At 42.4% G+C, this 27,159-nt stretch overlaps 1 protein-coding gene across 1 annotated transcript in view; it reads left to right on the top strand.

The window, feature by feature from the left end:
• sema5a (sema domain, seven thrombospondin repeats (type 1 and type 1-like), transmembrane domain (TM) and short cytoplasmic domain, (semaphorin) 5A) overlaps window positions 1–27,159 on the top strand; it is a 251,957-nt gene that overhangs the window by 130,936 nt on the left and 93,862 nt on the right. Inside the window, exons 8-11 of the mRNA XM_078538724.1 lie at window positions 2,474–2,759; window positions 4,285–4,420; window positions 4,615–4,819; window positions 19,086–19,293. Coding sequence (XP_078394850.1) covers window positions 2,474–2,759; window positions 4,285–4,420; window positions 4,615–4,819; window positions 19,086–19,293 — 835 coding nt within the window. The remainder of the gene's footprint in view (window positions 1–2,473; window positions 2,760–4,284; window positions 4,421–4,614; window positions 4,820–19,085; window positions 19,294–27,159) is intronic.

Here is a 27,159-nt window from a genome sequence, read left to right on the forward strand (position 1 = left end):
CCCTGTAGATGGTGGACAGGCTTTGGGGAGTCAGGAGGTGGGTTACTCATCACACGATTCCTAGCCTCTGACCTACTCTTGTAGCCACGGTATTTATATGGCTAGTCCAGTTCAGTTTCTGGTCAATGGTAATCCCCAGGATGTTGATAATGGGGGATTCAGTGATGGTAATGCCATTGAACATCAAGAGGCAATGATTGAATTCTCTCTTGTTGGAGTTGATCATTGCCTGACACTTGTGTGGCGCGAATGTTACTTGCCACTTGTCAGCCCAAGCCTGGATATTGTCCAGGTCTTGCTGCATTTGGACATGGACTGCTTCAGTATCTGAGGAGTCACAAATGGTGCTGAACAGTGTGCAATCATCAGTGAACATCCCCACTTCTGACCTTATGATGGAAGGAAGGTTATTGATGAAGCAACTGAAGATGGTTGGGCTGAGGACACTAGCCTGAGGAACTGCTGCAGTGATGTCCTGGAGTTGAGATGACTGACCTCGAACAACCACAACCACCTTTCTTTGTGCTGGGAATGATTCCAACCAGTGGAGAGTTTTCCCCCTGATTCCCATTGACTCCAGTTTTGCTAGGGCTCCTTGATTCCATACTCTGTCAAGTGCTGCCTTGATGTCAAGGGCAGTCACTCTCACCTCATCTCGGCAGTTCAGCTATTTTGCCCATGTTTGAACCAAGTCTGCAGTGAGGTCAGGAGCTGTGTGGCCCTGGCGGAACCCAAATTGGGCGTCAGTGAGCAGGTTATTACTAAGCAAGTGCTGCTTGATAGCACTGTTAATGGCCATTACTTTACTGGTGATGGAGAGTAGACTGATGGGGCAGTAATTGGCCGGGTTGGATTTGTCCTGCCTTTTGTGTGCTGGACGTACCTGGGCAATTTTTCACATAGCTGGGTAGATGCCAGTGTTGTAGCTGTACAGGAACAGCTTGGCTAGGGGTGCAGCAAGTTGTGGAGCACAAGTCTTCAGTACTGTTGCCGGACGATTGTCAGGGCCCATAGCCTTTGCTGTATCCAGTGCCTTCAGCCGTTTCTTGATATCAGGTGGAGTGAATCGAATTGGCTGAAGACTGGCATCTGTGATGCTGGGGACCTCTGGAGGAGGCCGAGATGGATCATCCACTAGGCACGAGGGAGACTGAGCAACTTTCAAAGTAATCTTCTGTCTCATGAGCAATAGATATTCCAAGATACTAACCACACAGAGTATGGATAATTCTGTGCCCTGTGCAACATTGCTCACAGGGAACCATTCATTTGCCTTGATTATACTCATTTCCCAATTGAAATAAGATACACAGATTCATTCAGATCATTATCTGAAAGATCCTTATAACATTCTCCAGGTTTTATATCATGTTCCTGCCCCAGATTTCTACTTTTTTTATTTGGACAGCCTGCACACCTCAGCAGTTTATAGTGAGTTTGGGCACAGAAGAAATCTTGCTGCACTTCTGGTTGTTGAGCTTTCAGGGTCCATTTGCTTCAATTATCTGTTAATTATTTCACGTTTTTTTCCCCCAGTTATGTAGCAGATTTCTGATGCGCCTGGCACTGTTGTTCTGGAGCCACTGCAGCAAATCCTGTCAGGGTCAACTGGCATGTGAGTGGCAGTGGCCAACTGCTCACCTTTCCCAAATTTAACATGGCGCCATGGCAGATTAGCAAAAGTGCAGCGCCACCCCAAATTTAATATTTAAAATAAATAGTAATGTCTCTATGGGGCTTCTCCCACTTGAACACTGTAATGTCAGTGTAAGAGCCACTGAAACCATGGAAGCATTATTTTAAATAGTACATTTCAGTTGTGAAATTGGACTTCACAACCCATTGTGCCAATTAAGCATAGTGGCCCTAAAGTTCTTCAGGGCTTCCACATGCCAGAGCCCACAGAAAGATGTCAGAAATCAATGCACAAAGTCTCTACCATCTCCATGAGTTTCATAGCTGCCTCGTAAAGGGGCAGAACCTTCATCAATCCCCTTAAAAGACAGATTAGATGCAGGAGACCAGTCATATGGCCTGAATTTGTGAAGAGAGGAAAATTTCTTTTCATTGACATTTTTCCAATTAGCCCCTCTTGCTCAGGGGTAATGTGGCCTTGACAACCCCCAGCTTTGGGATTATGAACATGGCACAGACAGGAACTGAAGGTGTACCCACAGCAATGATTGCACCCTCCCCCCCCACCCCCCACCGTCCCATACTAATTAGGTGTCCTCTTAACAATTCCGCAAACTTGAGTAGGGTCAGCACTGGAGGACACTAGCAGCACAATGACTACGTAATCTTCGGAATTGCCACCGAGTGAATTTTGTAGCTATAATTCTGTCAAATGTAGGCACTGAAGTTGTTATTTGGCAAGAAAATAGTTCTGTTCCAAGAGCTACAGCAAAAGTACAGTATCCAAGGTGTATCGTAACTGTGATTTTGATTACATTTTTACAACTTCGTTTTTCAGAGCCAAATTTTGTGTCATCCTACGACATTGGAAACTTCACCTATTTCTTCTTCCGGGAGAATGCAGTAGAACATGACTGTGGAAAAACTATTTTCTCCAGAGTGGCCAGAGTGTGTAAAAATGACATTGGAGGGAGGTTTCTCCTGGAGGATACATGGACAACCTTCATGAAAGCCAGATTAAATTGCTCTCGACCTGGTGAAATTCCTTTTTATTACAATGAGCTGCTAAGCACATTCTTCTTACCTGAGCAAGACATGCTGTATGGAATCTTCACTACTAACGTGTATGTACCCATTGATCCTTGCCGATTTTTGTGTGAGGGCAGTTAGCCTATTGTCTGTCACTGGGAAAACGCCAGAAACCATTATTAAAGAGGACATTTAGAAAATCATAATACTATCAGGCAGAATCATCATGGTTTTGTGAAAGGGAAATCAAGTTTGACAAATTTTCTAGGCTTTTTTGAGGATGTAACAAGCAGGGTGGATAAAGGGGAATCAGTAGATGAAATGTACTTGGATTTCTAAAAGGCATTTGATAAGGTGCCACACAAGATAAGAGCCTATGGTGTTGGACATGATATATTAGCATGGATAGAAGACTGGCTAACTAACAGAAACAGCGAGTTAGGATAAATGAGTCATTTTCAGGTTGGCAAACTGTAAATGGTGGAGGTCCACAGGGAACAGTGCTGGTACCTCAACTATTTACCACCTATATTGATGGCTTAGATGAAGGTACCAACTGTATTGTCGCCAAATTTGCTGATGATACAAAGATAAGTAGAAAAGCAAGCTGTGAGGAGAATACAAAGAGTCTGCAAAGGGATATAGATAGATTAAGTGAGTGGGCAAAATTTGGCAGTTGAAGTATAATGTGGGAAAATGTGAGTCTGTCGAAGAATGCAAAAGCAGAATATTATTTAAATGGAGAGAGACTACAGAATGCTGCAGTACAGGGAGATTGGGGTGTCCTTGTACATGAATCACAAAAAGTGAGCATGCAGGACTGGAAGGCAAACAGAACGTTGCCCTTTATTGCAAGGGGATGGGGTATAAAATTAGAGAAGTCTTACAAAACTGTACAGGGCATTGGTGATACCACACCCAGAATATTGTGTATGGTTTTGGCCACCTTACTTAAAGAGGGATATATTTGCATTGGAAGATGTTCATAGATGGTTCACTAGGCTGATTCCTGGGATGAGGGGTTTGTCTTATGAGGAGAGGTTGAGCAGGTTGGGACTGTACTCTTTGGACTTGAAAAGAATGAGAGGTAATCTTATTGAAACATATAAGATTCTGAGGGGGCTTGACAGGGTAGATGTTGAGAGGATGTTTCCTCTCATGGGGAATCTAAAACTAGGGGGCACAGTTTCAAAATAAAGGCTCTTCCATTTAACACAGAGGTGAGGAGGAGTTTCTTCTCTCAGAGAGTTGTTAGTGTTTGGAATTCTCTTCCCCAGTGAGCAGTGGAGGCAGGGTCATTGAATATACTCAAGGCTGAGTTGGAAGATTTTTGATTGAAAAGGGAGTTAGGGGTTATTGGGGGCAGGCAGGAAAGTGGAGTTAAGGCTGCAATCAGATCAGCCATGATCTTATTGAATGGTGGCAGGCTCGAGCAGCCGAATGGCCTCCTCCTGCTTCTATTGCTTTTATTCTTATGACACAACTGCAGGTACTCTTTGTTGTATTCTCTTATGACCCCTCTTGGCCTTTCAGATGTTGTACCTGTATTTGTTAGTGCAGACTAAAATGAAATTACATTTGTCAAGATTATTTAATTATACATGGGCATGTTTCCTACAGGAATAGTATAGCAGCTTCGGCTGTCTGCATGTTTAATCTGAGCGCCATTACTCAAGTTTTTGCTGGGCCATTCAAATTCCAGGAAAATTCCCGTTCAGCATGGCTGCCTTTTTCCAATCCTAGTCCGAATTTTCAGGTATTTATGACTCAACCTGTATGAAACTTTTCATGGTTTTATAAAAGTAGTCTTAATTGTAAGATTCTACTGAAAGATTTTGTGATAATTGCTTTTTAATTTTAATCTATTTCAATGATTGTTCATTATTCTTTTATTTGTGTTTCTTTGTAAATTCCAACAGAGACTTACTTTTTAAATTTATGCTTTATTAGTGTGGTACTATCGATTATGGTCCTTATGTGAATCTCACAGAGAGGAACCTCCAGGATGCTCAGAGGTTTATTCTTATGCATGAAGTGGTGCAGCCCATCTTTCCAGTCCCTTTCTTCATGGAAGACAACAGTCGGTTTTCTCACATTGTGGTGGATGTTGTGCAGGGAAAGGACATGCTCTTCCATGTTATGTACTTGGCCACAGGTACCATAAATAAAGTCACCAGTATAAGAATGAAATGCATGACCTGAATGCACATTAGTATGACAATGATCAGCATTAATACTGTTCAATAAGTATCTTTAAAACATTTAGCTCTAATACCGCAATGCAAAAACCCAATAGCTTTTACACGTATGCTGATGACACCCACCTCTACCTCACCACCACCACTCTCGACTCCTCACACCTGTGCCATCACTAAGACTGCCTCTTCCTACCTCTGTAACCGTATCCATGTCATTGTTACTTCTAGACTTGACTATTCAAACACACTCCTGGCCAGCTTCTCTCATTCTACCCTCAGTAAAGCTGGCAACATCCAAAACTCTGCTGCCCATGTCCTTTCCTGTACCAAGTCCCGTTCACTCATTATCTCCGTGTTTGCTGATCTATATTAGCCCCTGGTTAAGTAACAACTCAATTTTAAAATGCCCATTCTTGTTTTCAAATCATTCCATGGTCTCACCCCTCCCTTACTCTGTAACCTTTTCCAGCCCACAATCCTCTGAGATATCTGTGCTCTTCTAATTTTGATCTGTTCAGTATTCCTGACTTTAATGGCTGCACAATGACGGCCATGCCTTAACTGCTTGGCCCTAAGCTTTAGAAGTCCTACCCTAACCCTCTACACCTCTTCCCCCTCTCTGTTCTCTTTCCTCTTTTAGACACTCTTTAAAAGCAACCTCTTTGACCAAGCTTTTGTCACCTGCCCTAATATCTCATCTGGCTCATTGTCAAAGTCTGTGTCATAACCCTCATTTGAAGCATCTTGGGATGTCTTATTATTTTAATAAATATAAGTGACTATTGTACATATGATTGGTAATTTATGCAATTACACGCTACTTTAACAATAATCCATTTGTTTACATCACAAAGATTGTGAAATTGCATATAACAGTCCTGGTTGGTGAATAAGTATGTTGTGTTTCGTTTACATACCCTTGTTTAAAATCACTACTATTTGTTTTTTAAGTGCACAGTTTGCTAAGTTATCCAATTACAATCATTGTTCTATTTAGTCAGTCAAAGCCATCCATCACTGATGTCAGAGTTCCAGTTCCAGTTGTTGTTCCAGTTTTTTCATGTCCAGTGGCTCCAGGCCTTGCTGTTGTTTCCTCTAAGTTGGACACTGCAGAAACAGAGGCAGTGCAATATATGCCTCTCACCCAGCTGTTTGCCGCTGTGAATTTATGACTAGTCTTGCTGCATTTAAAACTCCCATTAACTCATTGCTGATTGATAAGTTCGCTGGTACAGTCCATCAACCCTCCTGAATGGAGGGGCTGGTCAGTTGGCAAATTTTTTTTTAGGGTGGAGATGAGGAGAATTTTTTCCCCTGAGGTTTGTGCGACTTTGGAATTCTCTGCCTCAGAAGATGGTGGAGGCGGGTCATTGAATATTTTTAAGGCAGAGGTAGATAGATTCTTGTTAGGCAAGGGAATCAAAGGTTACCGGGGGTTGATGGGAATGTGGAATCGAAACACAAAGAGATCAGCCATGATCTTAATGAATGGCGGAGCAGGTTCAGGGGGCTGAATGGCCTACTTATGCTCCTGTTTTGTGTGTTCGTATGTATGTTCATAGATTAGGGGTTGGGGAGAACATTAGCTTACATGGATTGGAGTAATTTTGACTTTGGCCAATAGCGTAAGACAGGAGATATAATTCAGCTGCTGTTCTATATCTCTCCCAATCATTTTGCAATAGCGTCCGTTTTTTATTATCTCCCAAAGTCAAAATGATCCCCTGCCTTGCTAGTTTCATCATTATCATAAAGGCGGTGATTTTTACTTTTTAACCATACAGTTACCATATGTATTTTACTGTGGCAGCAATCCTAGCATTAATTTTCAGTCTGTATAATGCATTATATTTCCACGATAAAACAAAATATTAAACCATAGCTAAAATTCTATCAGTTTTTGAATAAAACAAATTAATAGCAGATTGATTTTAGAGCAGGCACTCCAGGTTTGCATCACTTGAATTATGTATGTATATACGCAATAGCTACAAATAAAACCAATCAATGTGTTGTAGGGTGGCCGACTTGTACTATTAATGATAGAGTTGACCTGCAGACACTTCTTGGGCAGACACTTTAAGTTTATTTACAATATACTCAACAGCAACAACACATGTGCTTTCAACTCCAACTTTATCTCTACACTGACTCTGAGGTAGCCTGCGCTACTCTCCTGTTGGTTACTACAGATCGTGTGATCTTGCCTAATAAGTATTAGTCCTGAAGGTACATTTTGCACTAAGTAAAACCATAATTACTACATTCCTCCCCTTTAACTTGGCCCTACATATATTTACAAGTACATATTTTTCAAGACAACATAATATTTACACTGGATAAGGAATTTACAAGTTTAGTCTTTCAGGTGGTTTCCTGGTATGTTTGGAATGTCGCAGCTCCACAACTTCAGATTCTTTGTCAGGAACCTCCTTTTCTGGAGTTGCCTGAACATCAGGTGCTTCGGTGGGCACTTACAGTTCTGTATCCTCAACCCTTACAGGAACATCAGACATGTCAGTCCTGAGTTGAGTATCCTCAACAGGAAACGCAGACCCGGTCATGGTCACTAGTGGAGCCAAATCTTGATGATTTGTCTCTCTCTTTAAATGGTCCACATGTTTATGGATGATCTGGCCTTCCACCTCCACGTGGTAAGATAGAGGTCCAGTCACCGCATTTATTTCACCCATAACCACTTTGGTCCTTTCCCGAAGTTCTTCATGAATACCATCTCTCCCACGGTAAATTTCCTTTCGCGACTATACCAGTCGTGTCTAGTTTTTCCGGCTTCCCTGACTCCTTTCCACCTTCCCCTCTAAATTCAGCATTATTAAGCTCAATCTCATCCTGAAACGACATTTCAACAATGACTCTGCAGGTGTGACACCTGTTGTTGTGTGAGGGGTTGTCCTGTGATGAAAAAGAAAGTGTGTTAGCTTGGTTGCCAAGGAATCTCCAGTTAGCTTTTTCACACCTGCCTTGAACGTTTAAGCCGCCCTTTCGGCCAGTCCGTTTGGTGGAGGGTGGTACAGTGCAGTTTTCACATGAGTGATACCGTTGAGGCTGATAAACTGTTGAAACTCAGCACTCGTAAATGCCGTGCCATTATCGGAAACGACTACTTCTGGTAGTCCATCAATGGAAAAACTCTGACGTAGCTTCTCAATTGCAGCAGCCGACATTGGTGACCTCATCTCATATACGTCCAACCATTTTGAATGGGAATCGACAATGAGCAGAAACATTGTTCCCAGGAAAGGTCCAACGTAGTCAATGTGTAACTGCACCCAGGATCTACCTGGCCAATACCATGGGTGTAACAGAGCTGTCGCTGGTAACTTTTGCAGTTGCTGACATTGCACACAGTGCTTTACTAAACTCTCTATTTTGATATCCATCCCAGGCCACCATAGTTAGCTGCGTGCTACAGCCTTCATTCGGGAAATTACTAGATGGGCACTGTCTAGTTCAATTAAAAGAGGCTCCCTTCCCTTTGGAGGAACTATCACTCATGCTCCCCACAATAAGATACCATCCTGGCTGGTTATTTCATGGGCAGGATCTTCCGGTCGGTGAGCTGGGGTGGGGCCCACTCACTGACGCGTAAAATGACGCGGGATGACGTCAGGTGGAACTCCAGATGTCACCCAGCGTCATTTCCATTTTCAGGTCGGCGGGGGCGCAGCCGAGTCAGCTGTGTGGCCGCCGACCTGTCAACGGCCCATTGAGGCCATTGAAAAACTAATTAAAATCATTAATGGAACTGCCCGTCCAACCTTAAGGTTGGTGGGCAGGCCGGGAGCCCTGGCGGGCTTCGGAAAAAGCATGAAACCTCATCCACGGGTGGGTGTTTAGATCTTTAATAAAGGTTTCAATAAAACTTATGGACATGCCCCAACTCATGTCACAGAGTCACATGAGGGGACATGGCAGGGAAAATTTTTAAACATGTTTAATGAAAGTTTTAAATAGGAGCTGATCTCCCTGAGGCAGCACTTATCCTCATGGAGATCTGTGCACTCTTTCATGCACACTCCCAGCTGAGGGAATCCGCCCCTCCCCCCCCCGCCCACACAGGGAGCGCACAACGCTTCCTGACAGACGTCACGCTGGGCAGGCCTTAATTGGCTCGCCCACATAAAATGGCGGCGCGCCCCCGATTGGGGGCACCGATCGGAGGCGCTCCCGCACTTCTCCCCCCCAACGGGGGGAAAATCTTTCCCCATGTCTTCTGTTGAAGGATGGTTTCATTTAATCAGATATGGGCTCCTGTGACCAACCATGTAGCACTTGTTCTCGTACCTGGTATAGGACTGGGTCCCGACTTGTCCAGCCTCTGATCTGTCGAGCACATACCGGCTAGGAATCTAAGAAATTTAACAGTATAACAAGTTCCTGTGGAACTGGAACGTGGTCATTTTCTTGTAAAGGCAAACGACTAAGGGCATTGGCGTTTGCGATTTGATTGCCACGCCTATGTACAAAAGTGTATCCGTATGCTGCCAGAATTAAGGCCCATTGTTGTATTCTTGCTGAGGCTATGGGTGGTATAGCCTTGTCCTCACTAAAGAATCCTAGCAATGGTTTGTGGTCTGAAATGATTGTAAAATGATGTCCGTGTATGTACTGGTGAAATTTCTTGACACCATTAATGATGAACAGGCCTTCTTTTTCTATCTGTGAGTATCCCTTTTCCGCTGTGGTGAATCTTCGTGATATGTAGCCTATTGGCCGGTCTGTGCCGTCATCCATCCGATGAGAGAGCATTGCTCCCATTCCATAGGGAGATGTGTCATATGTCAGCACCAATTCTTTCTTCCGGTGATAATGCACCAATAGATTAGACGAGTGCAACAATTGTTTCACCTTTATGAAAGCTTCTTTCTGGGGCATCTCCCAAGACCAACATTGGTTCTTTTTGAGTAGAGAATGCAGGGGGCCAGCAATATAGACAAATGGGGTAAGAACCGCCCATAATAGTTGATCATTCCTAGGAATGATTTTGAGCTCTGAGGCGTTCTTTGGTGCAGGTGCCTCACTTATGGCTCTCACATTCTCATCAACTGGGTGGAGGCCCTGTGAATCTGTCCGGTAACCCAAATAGATTACCTCCCTCTCTTAGAACATGCACTTTTCTTTTTTTAAACGCACTCTGGCTGTAAGAAACATTTTAAGACTTCTTCTAAGTTTTCCAAATGCTCTTCTTCAGTGAATCCTGTCACCAATATATTGTCTACAACAGACTACAACCTGGGGCAGTCCCTGCAGTGAGCTCTCCATTGTTCTCTAAAAGATGGCACAAGTGGAGGAGACCCCGAAAGGCAATTGTGTATATTGGTACAACCCTTTGTGGGTATTAATTGTGCCAAATTCCCGGGAGGCATTATCCAACTCTAGTTGTTGATAAGCATGGCTCATGTCAAGCTTTGTGCACATTGTCCCTCCTGCCAACTTGGCATACAGGTCTTCGATTGTTGGAATGGGGTGCCTGTCTAGCTCAGCTTTATTAACCGTCAATTTTTAGTCTCCACAAATTTGGATGCTTTGGTCGGGTTTAAGGATGGGGACTATGCGTGCTTCCCATTCTGAGAACTGAACAGGTTGTATAACGCCCAGTTTCTCTAGTCTGTTCAACTCAATGTTGACTTTTTCTCGCAGAGCATATGACACCAGTCTCGCCTTCATGAAGCGAGGGGTTGCTTCTGGATCCACATGAATCTTGGCCTAAAGGCCCTGGATTTTCCCTAGTTCATCCAAAGAGACAGTGGCGTACTTTCTAAGTAGCTCTGGTAGTCCACTGGCTCTCAACTTGAAAATTTCAGCACATTATAACTTAATCTCCTTTAATCAGTTTCAGCCCAGGAGGCTTGGCCCTTCACCTGCTGCCACCATCAAGGGTAGCTTTGCTGAAAGCAAAATACTGCAGATGCTGGAAATCTGAAACAAAAACAGAAAATGCTGGAAAAACCCAGCAGGTCTAACAGCATCTGTGGAGAGAAAAACAGAGTTAGCGTTTCGAGTCCCTGTGACTCTTCTGAAGAAAGGACTCGAAAGTGTTGCTTTGCTGATTGGCTTCCAAAATGGACAGTTATTCTGCTTATGCCTTTTACTTGAATGTCTTCACCCATATATGTTTTTAGCTTGGGAACTGTTTCTTCTAAACTTAATTGATGTTCACCATTTTATGTTCCCCAATTACTGTAGTGGAAGCTCCCATGCCCACTTCCATTCTAACAGGTTTGCCATTTACTTTCACTGTGACAAATATTGGTTCTGTCTTTCCAACTTTCAAATTAAACAATGAGTAAATGTTTGAATTTGTTGTTTCAGGCTCTTCTATATTGTGGATTTCATTGGGCTGCATCTTTTGTTTACAAGCCTGCTTGAATCTTTCCTTGCGTTGCCTCATTATATGTCCATTTCTATGACAATAGTAGCATTCGATTTTTTTTAAACAGCCAATCGCTAAAAGACTGATTGTTTCCATTTCTATTGAAATTATTCTTCCATTTTGCTGCTAAGTTATTTTTCTTTATTCTTTGGCTAGCAGTGATTGTTCCTGCCTCTCCACAGAGTCTTACTTTTTCGCGCCTCTTTTGGTTGAGATTTCCTGCCTGATGCGGAGGACAGCGCAATTTGCGCGCCCTGTATTGCTTTTGAATCTCTTACTGTGCTTTCCATGGCCAGCACTGTCGTTAGTGCCTTCTTGAAATCCCAGATTCACTTTGGACAATAATCTTTTCTGAATAGTGTCCTCTTTCACACCACACACTAAACGATCTCTGAGCATGTCGTTTAGAGTCATACTGAATTCACAATGTTCCGTTAGCTGCTTCAAATTTGCCACATAGCATGCAGTTATCTCACCCGGAGCTCTATTTCGTGAATTAAACCTGAACCTCTGCATCGTGACTGAGGGCTTTGGTTGAAAGTGACCGAGGTCACCAATTAATCGAAATTCTTCGAATCTGGGGCACTGTGTGCTGTCAAACTTTGAAAAAGACTGTAGCCTTTGCTCCCACAAGTACTCAAGAGGATCGCTAGCCTCTTCTCTTCCCCCGTAATCTGGTTTGTTTGAAAAAAGAACGTGAGGCATCCTATGTATTGAGACCAATTATCTGTGGCTAGCTCAAAAGGATCAATTCTCCCAAATTGTGGCATTTTGAGAGGGGATAACTTCTCCAATTGTAATGGGTTTGCTACTTACAATCATTGGGTGAGGTACAGTGCTGATTTCTTTTTAACTTGATTTCTTCTTTTCAACCTTGTTTTATCTTCATCGCCAGTTTGTTGTAGGCCAAGTTGTACTATTAATGATAGAGCTGATCTGCAGACACTTCTTGGGTGGAAACTTTAAGGTTATTTACAATATAATCAGCAGCAACTACACATGTGCTTTCAACTCCAGCTCTATCTCCACACTGACTGCTGAGGTAGCCCGCACTACTCTCCTATTGGTTACTACAGATCATGTGATCTTGTCTAATAAGTATTATTCTTAAAAATACATTTCACACTAAATAAGACTATAGTTACTACAATACCAAATAGAATTTTTCTGTTTCATTAAATTAAACTAATTAAAAGCATATTCAGTTCGCCATAGTAAAGAAAGACTCAGGATGTCCCAAAGTGCTTTACGACCAATGAAATACTTTGCAGTGTAGTCGCTGTTGGAATGCAGGAAATACGGCATCTAATTTGCACATGGCAAGCTCCCACAAACAGCAGTGTGATAATGACCTAATAATCTGTTTTTAGTGATGGTTCAGTGATAAATATTGGCCAGGGCATTGGGCTGGCTCTTCTTCAAAATGTCTTCATTGAAAGGTTTGTGAATCTTTGGAATTCATACACTTGAGAGCTGTGGATGCTAAGACTTTGAGCATATTCAAGATTCAGATCCTAGGCCCAGCTATCTTCAACTGTCTCTTCAATGACCTTCACTCCATCATAGGTCAGAAGTGGGAATGCTCGTTGGTGACTACATGGCATTCAGCTCCACTCACAACTCAGGTAATGACGCTGACTGTGCCCATGTGCGGCAAACAATGAACAATATTCAGGCTTGGGCTGATAAGTGACAAGTAACATTTGCACCACACAAGTGCCAGGGAATGATCATTCCAACAAGTGAGAGTCTAACTACCTCTGTTTGTCTTCAATGGCATTACCATTATTGAACTTCCCAATATTAATGTCCTGGGGGTCACCATTGCTCGGAAACTTAACTAGACCAGCCATATAAATACTGTGCCTACAAGAGCAGGTCAGAGTCTGGGAATTCTGCGGTGAGTAACTCATCTTCTGACTCCTCAAAGCCTGCCCATTATCTGCAGGGCACAGGCCAGGAATGCGATGGAATACTGCCCATTTCCCTGCTTGAGTGCATCTCCAACAACACTCAAGAAGCTTGATACCATCAGGTCAAAGCAGCCTTCTTGGTCAGCACCCCATCCAACACCTTAAACATTCACTCCCTCCATCACAAGTGCTACAGTGTGTGCCATCTACAAGGTGCACTGCATCAACTTGCCAAGGCTTCTTCAACAGCACCTCCCAAACCCATGACTTCTGCCCAGAAGAGCAAGGACAGCAGGTGCATGGGAAAACCACCACCCCCAAGTCACACATCATCCTGACTTGGAAATATATCTCCGTTTCTTCATCATCACCAGGTCAAAAACCTGGAACTCTCTAACTAACAGCAGTGTGTGAGTACCTTTGTCACATGGATTTTAACAGTTCAAGGAGGCAGCTCACTGCGACCTCTCAAGGGCTTTTAGGGATGGGTAATAAATGCTGGCCAATGACAACACATTTCATGAATAAATAAAAAGATATCACAATGCCCAGTGAACTTCTGACTTAGGGAGTGTTCAGCAGCTCTATATGTTCTGAGGAATGACTATATATTATTCCTTATTTCCAGAGAAAAACATAGGCAGAGAGCTTTAAGATTTAACAGGCTTTCGTGTTTCCTCATGGTCCAGGGAGCCACTGAGTGCATGCATGTGGGCAAGCAAACCCTTCATTTAAATTCCGAGTCGCTCTGGAATGGGAAGGTATTCTGTTCGCTCAATATGCAACATGTCTGTGACCACTGGCACTACATCATTCAGTTGAATGCCTCCTATCCAATGAGCTGCCATAGTGCGTTATAATAAGGCAATCATCCACCTGACAGATCCTTGAGCCCCCAGCACTATGTGTATGGCTGGCTACCAGGTGACATGGGATGCCCGCAGATGCCATGGCTCATACTCCCCTGAGAAACTCCCACACTGCAACTTAGCACTCATACCACCACCAGGAATATTGTTGAGCAAAACATTGGGGTCCTGAAGCATGGGCTTGAGCAGTTTGGACGGCCTGACTACAGACAACTTCAGTAACAATGGTGGAGCAGTAATGGAGGGAACAGGAATGGTGCCATGAGGAGAGGGAGAGGTCAGTAGGGTTTTACTCCATGATTCCCATGTCACTATCTCATGCATCTGTTGAGCCCACCTTGTGATGTGTTGGGACAAATCTTGGTCATGCAAGTCTCTTTCAACTGTGCAGCTCAGAGCCACTATGGCAGTTGCCTGAGCTTCCGTTGCAGCACTTTGTCATTCTGTGGAAGCTGCTGTGACTGCAGTGGAATTTGCGACCTCAATCATCAGATGCTGCATGATGTTCGGCTCCACAGGTCACAGGATGGAATTGGCCAATCTCTCCATGTTGGGTTCCAGGTTGTGTGTCAAGTATGGGCCAAGCTGGAGACAACTCCTCCATCCCCATAGCCACAGCCTGTAATTTTTCAGACAGACTGTCCACTGCACAAAGCTTTTGATTTGTTGTACACATCAGTCTCCTGAAGTTTGGTCCTGCAAAGTCCTCATCTGACTGCTCTACAACAGAACTTGTATCCGACTTTGCTCCCGAGGAGGTGGCACCTCCAGTGGCTCTTTCACCCAATACGTTTGCTGCTCGCTCGTGTCCGATGAGGAACCCTCTTCTATCCTAGCTTCTAAGTTCCGTCTGGTTCCAAACTCTGAGCTGTTATTTACAACAGTGCTAGTCACTGATGCAGTGCAGTCTTCCTCACTCTCCTCTGCCTTCTTTACCTTTGAGGAGCGAGCTGGCTGTTTCTTAACATGAACCTGCTCTAGCGATCAAGGTGGATCTTGCTACCAGGAGCCTGCAATGGTAATGCTGGAATGGTTAGTGTGTGTGGCCACTATAGGAGGATGTGTGTGATGAGACTATATGGAGCTTGGGAGTGGGGATGGGTTTGTGGGATTAGGGATCAGGAATAGTTGTGGATTTATAAGGAAGCTGGAGTGCTCACATACCTCTAGATGATATGCTGTCTGTTGTACTTCTGGCCATGGCCACACCCCTCCTGATGACAGCCAATACTGCCTGCTCAAGGGGAATTGTATCATGAAGGTGTGGCTGACCTCCCTAGGTCAGATCTTCCTGCCGGCTGTTATGTGCTATTCGTTTCCGGAATAGAGAGCGTGGTAATAGTGAATGAGCTTATTGACAGGTGTATTTATGTTTGTGTGATCTCTCATAAGAGCTGAGAAATATGTCTGAGACATGATTAGTGCTTGTGGAGGAACAGTTTGGGGTGTGTGAATGCTGTTGTATTGCTAGGTGATGGGTGAAGCGTGTTGAGGTTGTGGTGGTGCTGACAGTGATGCAGTTATTGAGAAATGTGTATGTGAGATGGGATCTCAGCTTGACCACTTGTGTCAAGTCATTAGATTCCCTGTGGTGCTGGGGCCATTCTCGGATAATCTCCTTCCACATGCACCACATTAGTTGCTTCCCCAGTGGGCAGAGGAGACCCCTGTTCCTCTCTTCCCCCCTCACCATGACTGCCAATGCCATATCAGAGAACCTGGGTGCCTCCCTCTAGGTCCCTGAGGTTTTATGATGGCTTCTGCACACTCTCTCTCTCTCTCTCTCTCTCTTTCTCCTCGTTTTTTTCTCCTAGACCTCCGCAGCATTCCCCTCCCCACTTTGTTTTCTGTACATCATCCTCAACCCCTCTGGATCCTTCCCTTGGCCTCCATCCCCCTGCCTCCTTCCTTCCTCACCATCTCTTATCTTACACACCTCCCTAGCCCCCTCCGCCTCCTCCTCCTCCTCTGCCTTCCTTCGAGATTCTCTCTGCCTGTATTTCACTGGTCTCACTATCTGTACTAGTGCAACCATATTATCTGGGCCCCAGCTCCTCTCCAACATCATCCAGCACTCTTACATCCTCTTCCCACACCCTCCTTCCCTGGCATCTAACTCTTCTGTATCCATTTACTGTGCTCTTCCCTCTTCCCATGTCTTCTAACCCAGCTTGACCTGCAGAGTCCACTTAATCTTAACTGTCTCTGTGCAATGCTACGGGAGATCAATAGTAACTAAAATGTCACAACCAGTAACACAATATGATTGATATTTCTATTTGTGAAGCTGGTCATAACCCACTCCTGGCTTATGTCACCTGTGAATTATCTGATCAGTTTGAGTTGTTGAGATAAACATTTATCATGCCATTTTGCTGTCCATGACATATATATTATCCATTTTTTCCTTCTACGCCTGTACTCATCAGGTAAAGGATGGCACTGTAGGCAGTGGAACAGTTGTTTTGCTCAGTGAATTAATTTAAAGGTTGTAACATTCCATGAGTTTGTGTGAATGTGCAAAGAAAATTATGGTTCATAATTAGGCTGCCTCAGATTAAACAAATCAGTCATCAGAGGCAATGTTTTATGAAAACTCAATCTATCTTCATTGTAAGTATGTAATCTAACACATTTCTGTTTTGCTTGCTTATAGTGTTAGGAGAATCACTTTAAGGAGTTTCAGTAAACATAAGACTTCAACCTATAGATAAAGAGGTCAAATCTTTACTTCCAGCCATTTATACTTAAAATAATCCAAGCATTGCAATTCTCTTGATTCTTTGAAGTGTCTGAATGCTGATTGTGGGGCAGCTTTATTTATCTGTGCTGTCAGCAGACATCCTTACCTGCAAATCAGATGTTTGGGTGTTTACTGCCCATAAGTGGTGATATGACAGCTCACTTATACTGTTCTGTCTGTATGTTATCTCCACAAGTGAAGCTGATGGTATATCTTATAAGTAACAAAATCATAAGTGAAATATGTTCAGCTTCTCGTGGAGGTATTTATCATACCTCACTTCTGCCATTGCTCTAATTACCCTGCATCGATCAAGTTATAAAATGTTAACTACTTTGTTCAGAGACATGAAAATCAATTCCACAGATACCAGCATAAAGGCATGCTGTAAAAATATATATTCTACACTAATATTGTAATTGAAGTGGTAAAGAATGCTAATTCTTGTTCTACTGAGATATAGGGCTAGATTTTTCTCCACTATCCTGCCCAAAAACAATGGAAAATTATAGGAAATTAGCTAATGAAGGCTAATGGTCTGACCTCTATTTCCCTCTCCTTGAGCCCACCAGGATTCCCACCCCTTCCCTACCACTTTTAAATGCTAGTAAGGGCCTGCAAGGCCAGGGCAGGCTTCTGGATTTTCCTGGTTACTGCTGCTGCTCTCTTTCTCTCTCTCTCTCAAGTCCAGGTATTGCCAGGAGAAGGAGGAGGGACACAGCCTTTGGATACAAATCCCTTTCCAACATCATCCAGTGCTCTTACATTCTCTTTCCACCCCTTCCTTCCTAGACCTCTAACTCTCCTGTAGCCTTTTACTCTGCAGTAGCTTAAACAAAGATTTCCAGTCTTTATCTTCAGGACCCTTCCACCCATTCTAAAGTTCCTTCTGCCTCCCCAGGTGCTGTACTGACAGTCTTGTACAATCACCAGTATTTTTAGGGATTCATCAAGCAGCTCTCTCTTAGTGATGGATGTCCTTCTCGGAGCTCTGCATGTCTGATCAGCACTGACCCAACAAAATGGAACAAAGTTATGGTGGGGTCAAAGAAACAGGAAGAAATCATATCTCACTGCTACCCTGCCAGCAAGAGGAAACTAATAAAAAATACCACAAGGAAACATCCTATTTCAACCAACCAGTCCATGTTAGTGTTTACCCTGCACTTAAGCAAATAGTTCTAATCACATTTACCAACTCTACAAACCATTATCTGCCTTTCCCTTATCCACTTATTCAATCTAATCTTGAACATTGGCATATTTCTATTTCAACCAGTAACCCTTGTAAGTGAAATCCACAACCTCACAACTGTCTGTTAAGAAATTCTTCCTCTCTGTTCTAAATCTCTTACATTTGAACTTGTATTTATTGTCCCCTGTTCTTGATCTCTCAAATACTGGAAACAATCTGCTTTTATCTGTCCTGTCATACCCTTTAATAATTTTAAACACTTCTGTCATATTGCCCTCTAATCTGAATTGTTCTAAGGAACAAAGCCTCAATTCTTCAGGTCATCCCTTGCATTTGTATTTCCTTATACCAGAGTGCCTGATTGAATTTCAACTGTAACCACATTAAAACCTCAATACCTTTCCCATAGTGCCAAATCAAACCCAGACCACAGTTTAATTACAGCCTTCAAGGAGCAAGATTGATTTAAATTCAGTCTAGTAAACTTTTTTTTATTTTAATATCTTGAAAAGTAAATGGATTTGCTTTTTGCTGGAGCTTACTCTTCGGAGCTGTATTGATTTTAATGAATATCATTATGGAGCAATACAACTTCAAGAACATAGAGGTGTGGGAGAACTCAGTATTGACCCTGTATACATCACAATATGAACTTACTAATCTTTACATGAGTCTTCTAGCTAATACAGCCTAATTTGAAATGTTTAATCCTTACATTCCTGACTTGTGTGATGTTCAGGGGCACAGTTTGCAATTTGTTGAGCTGTGCAAAAGAAAAAATGGTTTTTTACTCTGACCTTCGATTTCATAATGCATATTGTCTGAGCTATGGGAACAATACAGCTTTAATGCACCACCTCATCCATTATGCTTGTGTTGGGTTTATTCAGTCACTGTCATGAGTTTATTTTAAAAATCTTGTCTGATGAGTATGTCAGTCTCTGTTAGTTGATGACAGATTGTTTAATTTTGCCAGTAAAAACACTGCAATACTTCTCAGGCCATTGGGTTTAAGAACTAAAAAAATAAGCAAGTTAGGTATTTTCTTTGTTCTGACCAGCTATTATTTCCTTCTGCTCAGCATCTTCTATTTTATTTCTCCCTTCCAGACTATGGAACTATTAAGAAAGTTCTTGCCCCTGTGAATCAAAGTGGGAGTGGCTGTTTGTTGGAGGAAATTGAACTTTTTCCAATTGATCAGCGAGAGCCTATAAGGAACCTCCAGATCCTACACAGTCATAGTGTTCTGTTTGTTGGTCTAAGGGAGCATGTAATAAGACTCCCCTTGAAACGCTGCACCTTTTACAGAAGTAGGAGGTAAGATTTTTGAACATCTGAATGTATGAAGAAGGTTTTAGCTGTATTGTCAAAAGATTGTATTTGACTTTCTTGTCTGAACAGCCTCAAATTACACATAGGAGGGTGGAAGAACCGTATTTGGTTAATTCTTTCAAAGTATACCGTATCGTTGAAACACCAACATCTCAGTTACAAAGGGTTTAACTGTGTTTTTGTATGAACAGTACCAAATGGACATTATCCCCACTGGTTGTGAATGGAGAGAAATTTCTAGGTACATCTATGTTTTTAAATTGAGTAACAAAGTTAAAGAGCCAAAGTCTATTGTGTGGATGTTATGGAGTTGATCTTCCAGGCAACTTTTCTTGGTGGACACATTTAACTTTATTTACAAGCCAGCAGCAGCAACTACATGTCTGCATCAAACTCTATAACTAAAGAAGAACTCCCTAGCTCGAGGTTAACTCATTGGTCCACAGAGATCATGTGATCTTACAACATGGGATTATTCGTAAAGCTACAGTCCTACATTTATCAAAACTACCATTACTACATTCCTTCCCCTTTAACTTTTCTGTACATTTTGTATTTACAAGGATATTTATCTCACGACATTACAATATTTACACAGGTCATGAAATTACAAGTTCAGTCTTTCAGCCCCTGATCGTATGGAATGTTGCAGCTCCACAACTTCTGATTCTTTTGCAGGAACCACATTCTCTGGAATCGCATTAACATCAGGTACCTCATTAAGCACATGCAGGTCAGTGTCTTCCACCCCAACAGAGACATCGGGCATGTCTGTCCTTGGTTGAGCAACTTCAACAGGAACCACAGATTCAGCAATGGTTACAGGCGGAACATCGTTTTGTTGGGGTGTCCCCCTTTTTCTTAAATGATCCACATGCTTATGGGTGATCTGGCTCTCCGCTTCCACGTGGTATGACAATGGTCTGGTCATAGAGCTTACTTTACCAGGTAACCATTTCGGTCTTCCACCAAAATTCTTTACGTATACTGATTCTCCCAAAGTAAATTGTTGCTCATGACTATGCAAATCATGAGTTGCTTTTTGGTTCCCTTGACTTTTCTCCACCTTCCCCTCCAAATTGGGAAGTATCAGGTTTAGTCTTGTTCGAAGACGGTGCCTCATCTGAAATTCTGCATCCTCTTTCTACGTGTTTTCTTTCTACCATAAAATTTAGTCTCGGCCTTCTTTTTGACTTCACTGTCAGCCAGACTTCTCTGTGGTAAAATCTCAACTTAGTTCAGTAGTTGAGCTATCCATGATTTCATTATCTACTTGCATCTTGGAAAGTTCTACAACTTTTGCTTTCAAAGCCTCTTTAGCTTCATTCAGCTGATTCTTCAGCTCTTCTACCTCCTTGTATCTGTTGGCTTCCTCCTGGAACCTTGAACATTGCTGTATTTTCTCTGCCAACTGGTCCTTCAGTTTGTTCAAAGAGATGTTAAATTCTTCCTGTTTCTCTTCGTAATGTTCCAAAAGTACAAACTTTGACCTGAGGGGTCCTTGTAGTGCGTGAAGGTCTTTCAACAGGTTTTCCTTTTCTTCGCGAAGTTCACTCGCTTCATATTGAATTATGTGATTCAGCGGAGTCTCCTTAAGTTTCTTCTGTTGTACTTCTATGTCGTTGTTTAAGACAGTCTTCATTTCTTTAGGTTGCTGAATGCTTACACACTCCCTTTTCACCCAATTGCGGTCCTTGGACACCCCAGGCTCTTTCTGAATCCTTGTTCCTTTTCCAACTCAAGAACTCCTCCAGTTTCCTTTTGAAATCTCACTGGCCAATCTAGGTTATTTTCCCTCAATCAATTTCGACCTAAAAGGCTTGGTTCTCCACCTTCTAATACCATCACTGGTAGATGTGCTGTTTGGTGCCTATAATGAACTGTTGCTCTGGTGATACCTTTTACCTGGATTTCTTCATCTGTGTATGTTTACAACTTGGCAGATGTTTGTTCCAAATGTAATTGTTGATCACCTTTATTTAAATATCTGAAAGTGTGTTCTCCTATTACAGTGGTAGAAGCACCCACATCTACTTCCATTTTTAAGGGTTTACCATTCACCTGCACTGTGACAAAAATTGTTATGTCTTCCCAACTTTCATGTTGAATAATGAATAAATGTCAGAAATGTGTGTTTCTGGCTCTTCTACACTATATACTTCATTGGACTTTGTTTGATATCTGGAAACCTGTTTAAATCTCACTTTGCAATTTTTCAATATGTGTCCACTTCTGTGACAAAAATAACACTCTACCTTTTAACTTGCCAATCGTTAGGAGAATGGTTGTTTACACGTCGATAAAAATTAGTTTTTGATTTCGTTGCTAAGCTGTTTCCTCTAAATTTTTGTCTAGTGCAGCTGTTTCCCGCTTCGTGGTGGAGTCCCGGCTTTTCGCGCCATTTTCAGCTGACTGTTTCCTCCCATTTAGGAGAATGGTGCCATTTTGCGCCCTTTGAATCGCTTGTGAATCCCTTACAGTGCTTTCCATTGCAAGCACTATTTCTAACGCTTTCTTAAAACCAAGATCCATTTCAGCCAGCAATCTTCACTGAATAGCATCCTCCTGTACGCCACATATCAAATGATCCCTGAGCATGTAATTCAGGGCTTCACCGAAATCACAATATTCCGTTCGTTGTTTTAATTTTGCCACATAGGTAACAATGGTCTTCCCCGGGGCTCTATTCCATGAATTAAAGTTGAACCTCTGCGTTGTGACTGAGGGCTTGGGTTGGAAATGCTCCTTAACGAGGTCTCCTAATCCACTGAATGTCTTTGAATCTGGGGCACTGGGGGTCATCAAAATTCGAATTAAACTGTAGGTTTTGCTCCCACAAATACTGAGGAGAATTGCTTTCCTCTTTTCCTCCCCTGGGATTTCGTTGACTTGAAAGTAGAACACAAGACATTCTATATATTGAGACCAGTCACCTGTGGCTGGTTCAAAGGGATTGATTCTGCCAAACTGTGGCATGTCGGATCAGTATCTCTTCCTTTCTTTTTAATAAACTTAGATACTCACAATCGCTGGGTGAGGGACAGTACCGGACCTGATTTATTCTCGTCATCAGTTTGTTATAGAGTTGATCTTCCAGGCAACTTTTCTTGGTGGACACATTTAACTTTATTTACAAGACAGCAGCAGCAGCCACATGTGTGCATCAAACTCTATAACTAAAGAGGAACTCCCTATCTAGAGGTCCCCTGTGAAGTCAACTCATTGGTTTACACAGATAATGTGATCTTACAACACAGAATTATTCTTAAAGCTATAGTCCAACTATAATTATTACAGTGTAAAACCACAAAGATTGAAAAAATTTTAAAAGATGTGGTCAGTCAGAAAGTGATGCTAATTTTGGGATTTAAAAGTCTGAAGATTATGGGAGAACAGAAAGACTGAGGGAGGTAAGATATTTTGAAGGTTCTGGAAAAGTTGGAGAAGGAAATTGACCATTAAAGCTTCGATTTCAACATCAAATTTCAATCTCACAAACCACATCTACTCCAAGCCCAATCTTCGCACTCCACCTTAGTCCTACCCCTTAGTCCCTGTTTGTCCAGCCCGGCCCTGCTCTGTATCTCTCCATAAAATATTGCCATTACTGCCCACTCCTGAATGGAAAAGCTGGACCTGTGTGCCAGTGGGAGAGTGGAGGAGGAGTGCCACTGCAGTGCAAAGCTTTCACAGCACAGGCCTCCCAGATGGTAAAGGAGCGCCTGAGAGACAAGGTGTAGTCCTTGGTAAAGACAGAACTGACCTGACCATGGGCCATATGATTCACACCCCTGGGTTATAATGTTAAAGTTCTCCTTAGTTGCTGCAGTTTATCTGGATCACTCAAAAAAAAGAAAGTACAGCAAATTGTGTATATCGATGATGGAAAAATAAATCACTTGCAGAAAACCTATACCATTCTATTGCAACAACATCAGGGGAAAGGAAGGTATTTGCCAGCATTCCATTAATCATGGTTGGAGGTGCTGGCAGTTTGTAATTTGTGTAGCGTTAAGTAGTGTAGTTGCAGTTGTTACACAGTGCTATATTGAAAGGGCTAGAGTTCTAGTAATAGGTGAGTTTATCTTATTTGTTTTTGTTGTCTGGGGTGGATCAATGCTGACTGCCACTGTTTAGTTTGCTCAGGGGATAGTGGGTATTGAATGGTGAGCACTAAAACCATGGGTTGATGATTCCAGTTTCTCTCTTTTCAATTTTCTCGGCTATTTCGAAGCTGAAGGCAGGAACCGCTCAACAGCACACTGGCTGAGCCAGCACACAGAGGTGCTTAATGATGCATTGACAAGTCATAGACTTTTCATCTCATATCATCTATCAGGCTAACTTCTCATCAAAGCAGCCTTGTAGGCTTTTATTGCAGTTCACATTTTGTCTTTGCTATCTCAGACAGTCTGTGGCAGTTAAACCACATTTGGATTAGAGTTTTCAAAGCAGAGATCACAAAGGCTATGTCTGGGCTGCTCTGACACCATTTATCAGCAGAAACGCTAGGCCGCAGATTAACTGAAAGAATTATGAAAAATAAACTTTACAGAGGTTAGAATTTTACTGGCATTGTTTCACATGTTGATGAAAGCAGCCATAATACTCCATAGAATTATCTCACCTCTGAATTATTTGCTGAATTTTGAATTAAAAAATTAGCATACAGGATAATTGTGTATTACTGCACCTGGGTGTATAATCTTTGATGATAGATTAGCTTTAGCGTTTCCTACCTGTTATTCCATTGGACCTTTATCTCTTTTTTTTTATAGTACACATTCTGGTTTTGTACTGGCACAGGATTTTATTAAATCGATAAGAAAACAAGTTGTTTTTTTACCAGTGAGACTTGAACCCACAATGATTGCTAGGCTGATCATGATTGCTAGCTGATTCTGTGTGCCAAGTGGATGTTGCTGTGATTATGCATTTGTGATCATTAGGTCATTAATTCATTCTGTCATGTTAATATTAATGTTAATACCCACGGTATCAAAAGGCCAGAAACTATGTGATCCTCAGCTCAACTCTGGTGTAATTCTGGCAGCAGGATCCAGATCGGCTAGGTTTCCATCCCATTCACACAAAAAACAGCAAACCCTAATCTGGGGAAGGGGAACAGAGGAGGGGCATATTTCTAGCCACCCTCTTACATTTTAACATTAGTTTTTTCTATTATTTCACGGGATGTGGACATTGCTGGTTAGGCCAGCATTCATTGCCCACCCTTAATTTCCCTCGAGGAGTGGGGTTGGTGTCTGGCAGTGTTCTCACAGTAGGTTGGAAATTCTGTAAAATAGATTACAATATTGCAAAAAACAGTAACAAGTCTGAGGATTGGGAGTGTTTTAGAAACCAGTAAAGGGCAACCAAGAAGTTGATAAAAAGGAACAAAACAGAATATGAAAGTAAACTAGCCAGCAATATAAAAGCAGATTCTAAGAGCTTTTATAAGTACATAAAAAGGAAGAGAGTAGCTAAAGTAAATGTTGGCCTGTTAGAGAATCAGAAAAAGGAGAAATTATGTGAGGAAATGGCAGAGGCATTGAACAAATATTTTGTGCCTGTCTTCACAGTAGAAGACACAAGTCTCATTCCAGGAATGAACAGTAAACCAGGGGTTAAAAAAGTGAGAAAATTAGGGAAATTAATATCAACAGAGAAATGAAGCAGATATTCTAGTTAAAGAGGAGGCATGTGAAATATTAGATACAATAAGCATAGTGAGAGAGGAAGTACTGGAGGGATTGACATCCTTGAAGGTGAATAAATCACCAGGGCCAGATGGATTGTATTCCAGGCTGTTAAAAGAAGCCAGGAAGGACATAGTGGATGCTCTGAGGATCATTTTCCAATCCTCACCACAAACAGGCAAGGTACCAGAGGATTGGAGGTCCGCAAACATTGTACCATTATTTAAAAATGATACGAGGGACAGACCAGAAAATTATAGGCTGGTCAATCTTACTTCTGTGGTGGGCAAATTATTAGAATCAATTCTGAGAGACGGGATAAACTGCCACTTAAAAAGGAACGGATTAATTAGGGATAGTCAGCATGGTTTTGTTAGGGGAAGATCGTGTCTTTCCAATTTAATCAAATTTTTTGAGGAAAGTATCAAGGAGGTTGAGGGTAGTGCAGTGGATGTTGTCTACATAGATTTTAGTAAGGCATTTGACAAGGCCCCACATGACAGACTGGTCTGAAAATTAAAAGCCCACGGGATACAGGGAATGTGGTGAGTTGTTCAAAATTAGCTCAGCGACAGGAAACAAAGGGTAATGGTCGATGGATGTTTTTGTGAATGGAAAACGGTTTCCAGTGGCGTTCCACAGGCTCAGTGTTTGTCTCTTGCTGTTTGTTGTGTATGATTTGAACTTAAATGTGGGTGGCATGACTAGGAAATTTGCAGATGGCACAAAGATTGGCTGTGTACTTTATAGTGAAGAGGATAGCTGTTATCTCCAGAATAATATCAATGGTTTGGTTGAGTGGGCGGAAAAGTGGCAAATGGAATTCAATCCGGAAAAGTGTGAGGTAATGCACTTGGGAAGGGTGAACAAAGCTAGGGAATAGAGGAAGGATGGAGGGGTAGAGGAAGTGAGAGACCTTGGTGTGCCTGTCCACAGGTCCCTGAAGGTGGCAGGACAGGCGGATAAGATGGTAAAGAAAGCATATGAAATGCTTTCCTTTATTGGACAAGGTATAGAATACAAAAGCATGGATATATTGATGGAACTGTATAAAATGCTGGTTAGGCCACAGCTGGAATTTTGTGTACAGTTCTGGTCACCACATTACAGGAAGGACATAATTGCTCTGGAGAGAGTACAGAGGAGATTTACAAGAATGTTGCCAAGGCTGGAAAATTGAAGCTATGAGGAAAGATTGGATCGGATGAGTTGTTTTCCTTGGAACGGAGGAAGCTGAGGGGTGACCTGATTGAAGTGTACAAGATTATGAGGGGCCCGGATAGAGTAGACAGGGATACCCTGTTTTCCCTAGTGGAGAGGTCAATTACCAGGGGGCACAGATTTAAGGTGATTGTTAGAAGGATTAGAAGAGGCATGAGGAAAAACATCCTCACCCAGAGGGTGCTGGGTGTTTGGAATTCACTGCCTGGTTTGGTGGTGGAGGCAGAACAAGTCAACAAGATTTTACTAAAGGGAATCCCTGTTTAACGATCCTGTTTATAGGAGTTTTTTGTGGATGTAATTATTAAGGTAGATAAAGACCTCATTACAGCCTTGGCTCAAACATGGGCAAAAGTGCTGAACTCCCGAGGTGAGATGAGAGTGACTGCCCTTAACATCAAGGCAGCATTTGACCGACTGTGGCATCAAGGAACCTGAGCAAACTGGAGTCAATAGGAATTGGTGGAAAACTCTCCGCTGGTTGGAGTCATACCGAACACAAAGGAAGGTGGTTGTGGTTGTTGGAGGTCAGTCATCCCAGCTCCAGGACATCACTGTAGGAGTTCCTCAGGGTAGTATCCTAGGCCCAACCATCTTCAGCTGCTTTATCAATGACATTCCTTCCATCATAAGGTCAGAAGTGGGGATTTTTGCTGATGGTTACACAATGTTCAGCACCACTCGTGACTCCTCAGGTACTGAAGCAGTCCATGTCCAAACGCAGCAAGACCTGGACAACATCCAGGCTTGGGCTCACAAGTGGCAAGTAACATTCATATCACACAAGTGTCAGGCAATAACAGTCTCCAACAAGAGAGAATCCAAACATCGCCCCTTGATGTTCAATGCCATTACCATCACTGAATCCCCCACTATCAACATCCTGGACGTTACCATTGACCAGAAACTGAACTGGCCTAGCCATATAAAT

This window comes from Cetorhinus maximus, chromosome 3 (genome assembly GCF_964194155.1).
Source record: "Cetorhinus maximus chromosome 3, sCetMax3.hap1.1, whole genome shotgun sequence".
Lineage (NCBI taxonomy): Eukaryota > Metazoa > Chordata > Chondrichthyes > Lamniformes > Cetorhinidae > Cetorhinus > Cetorhinus maximus.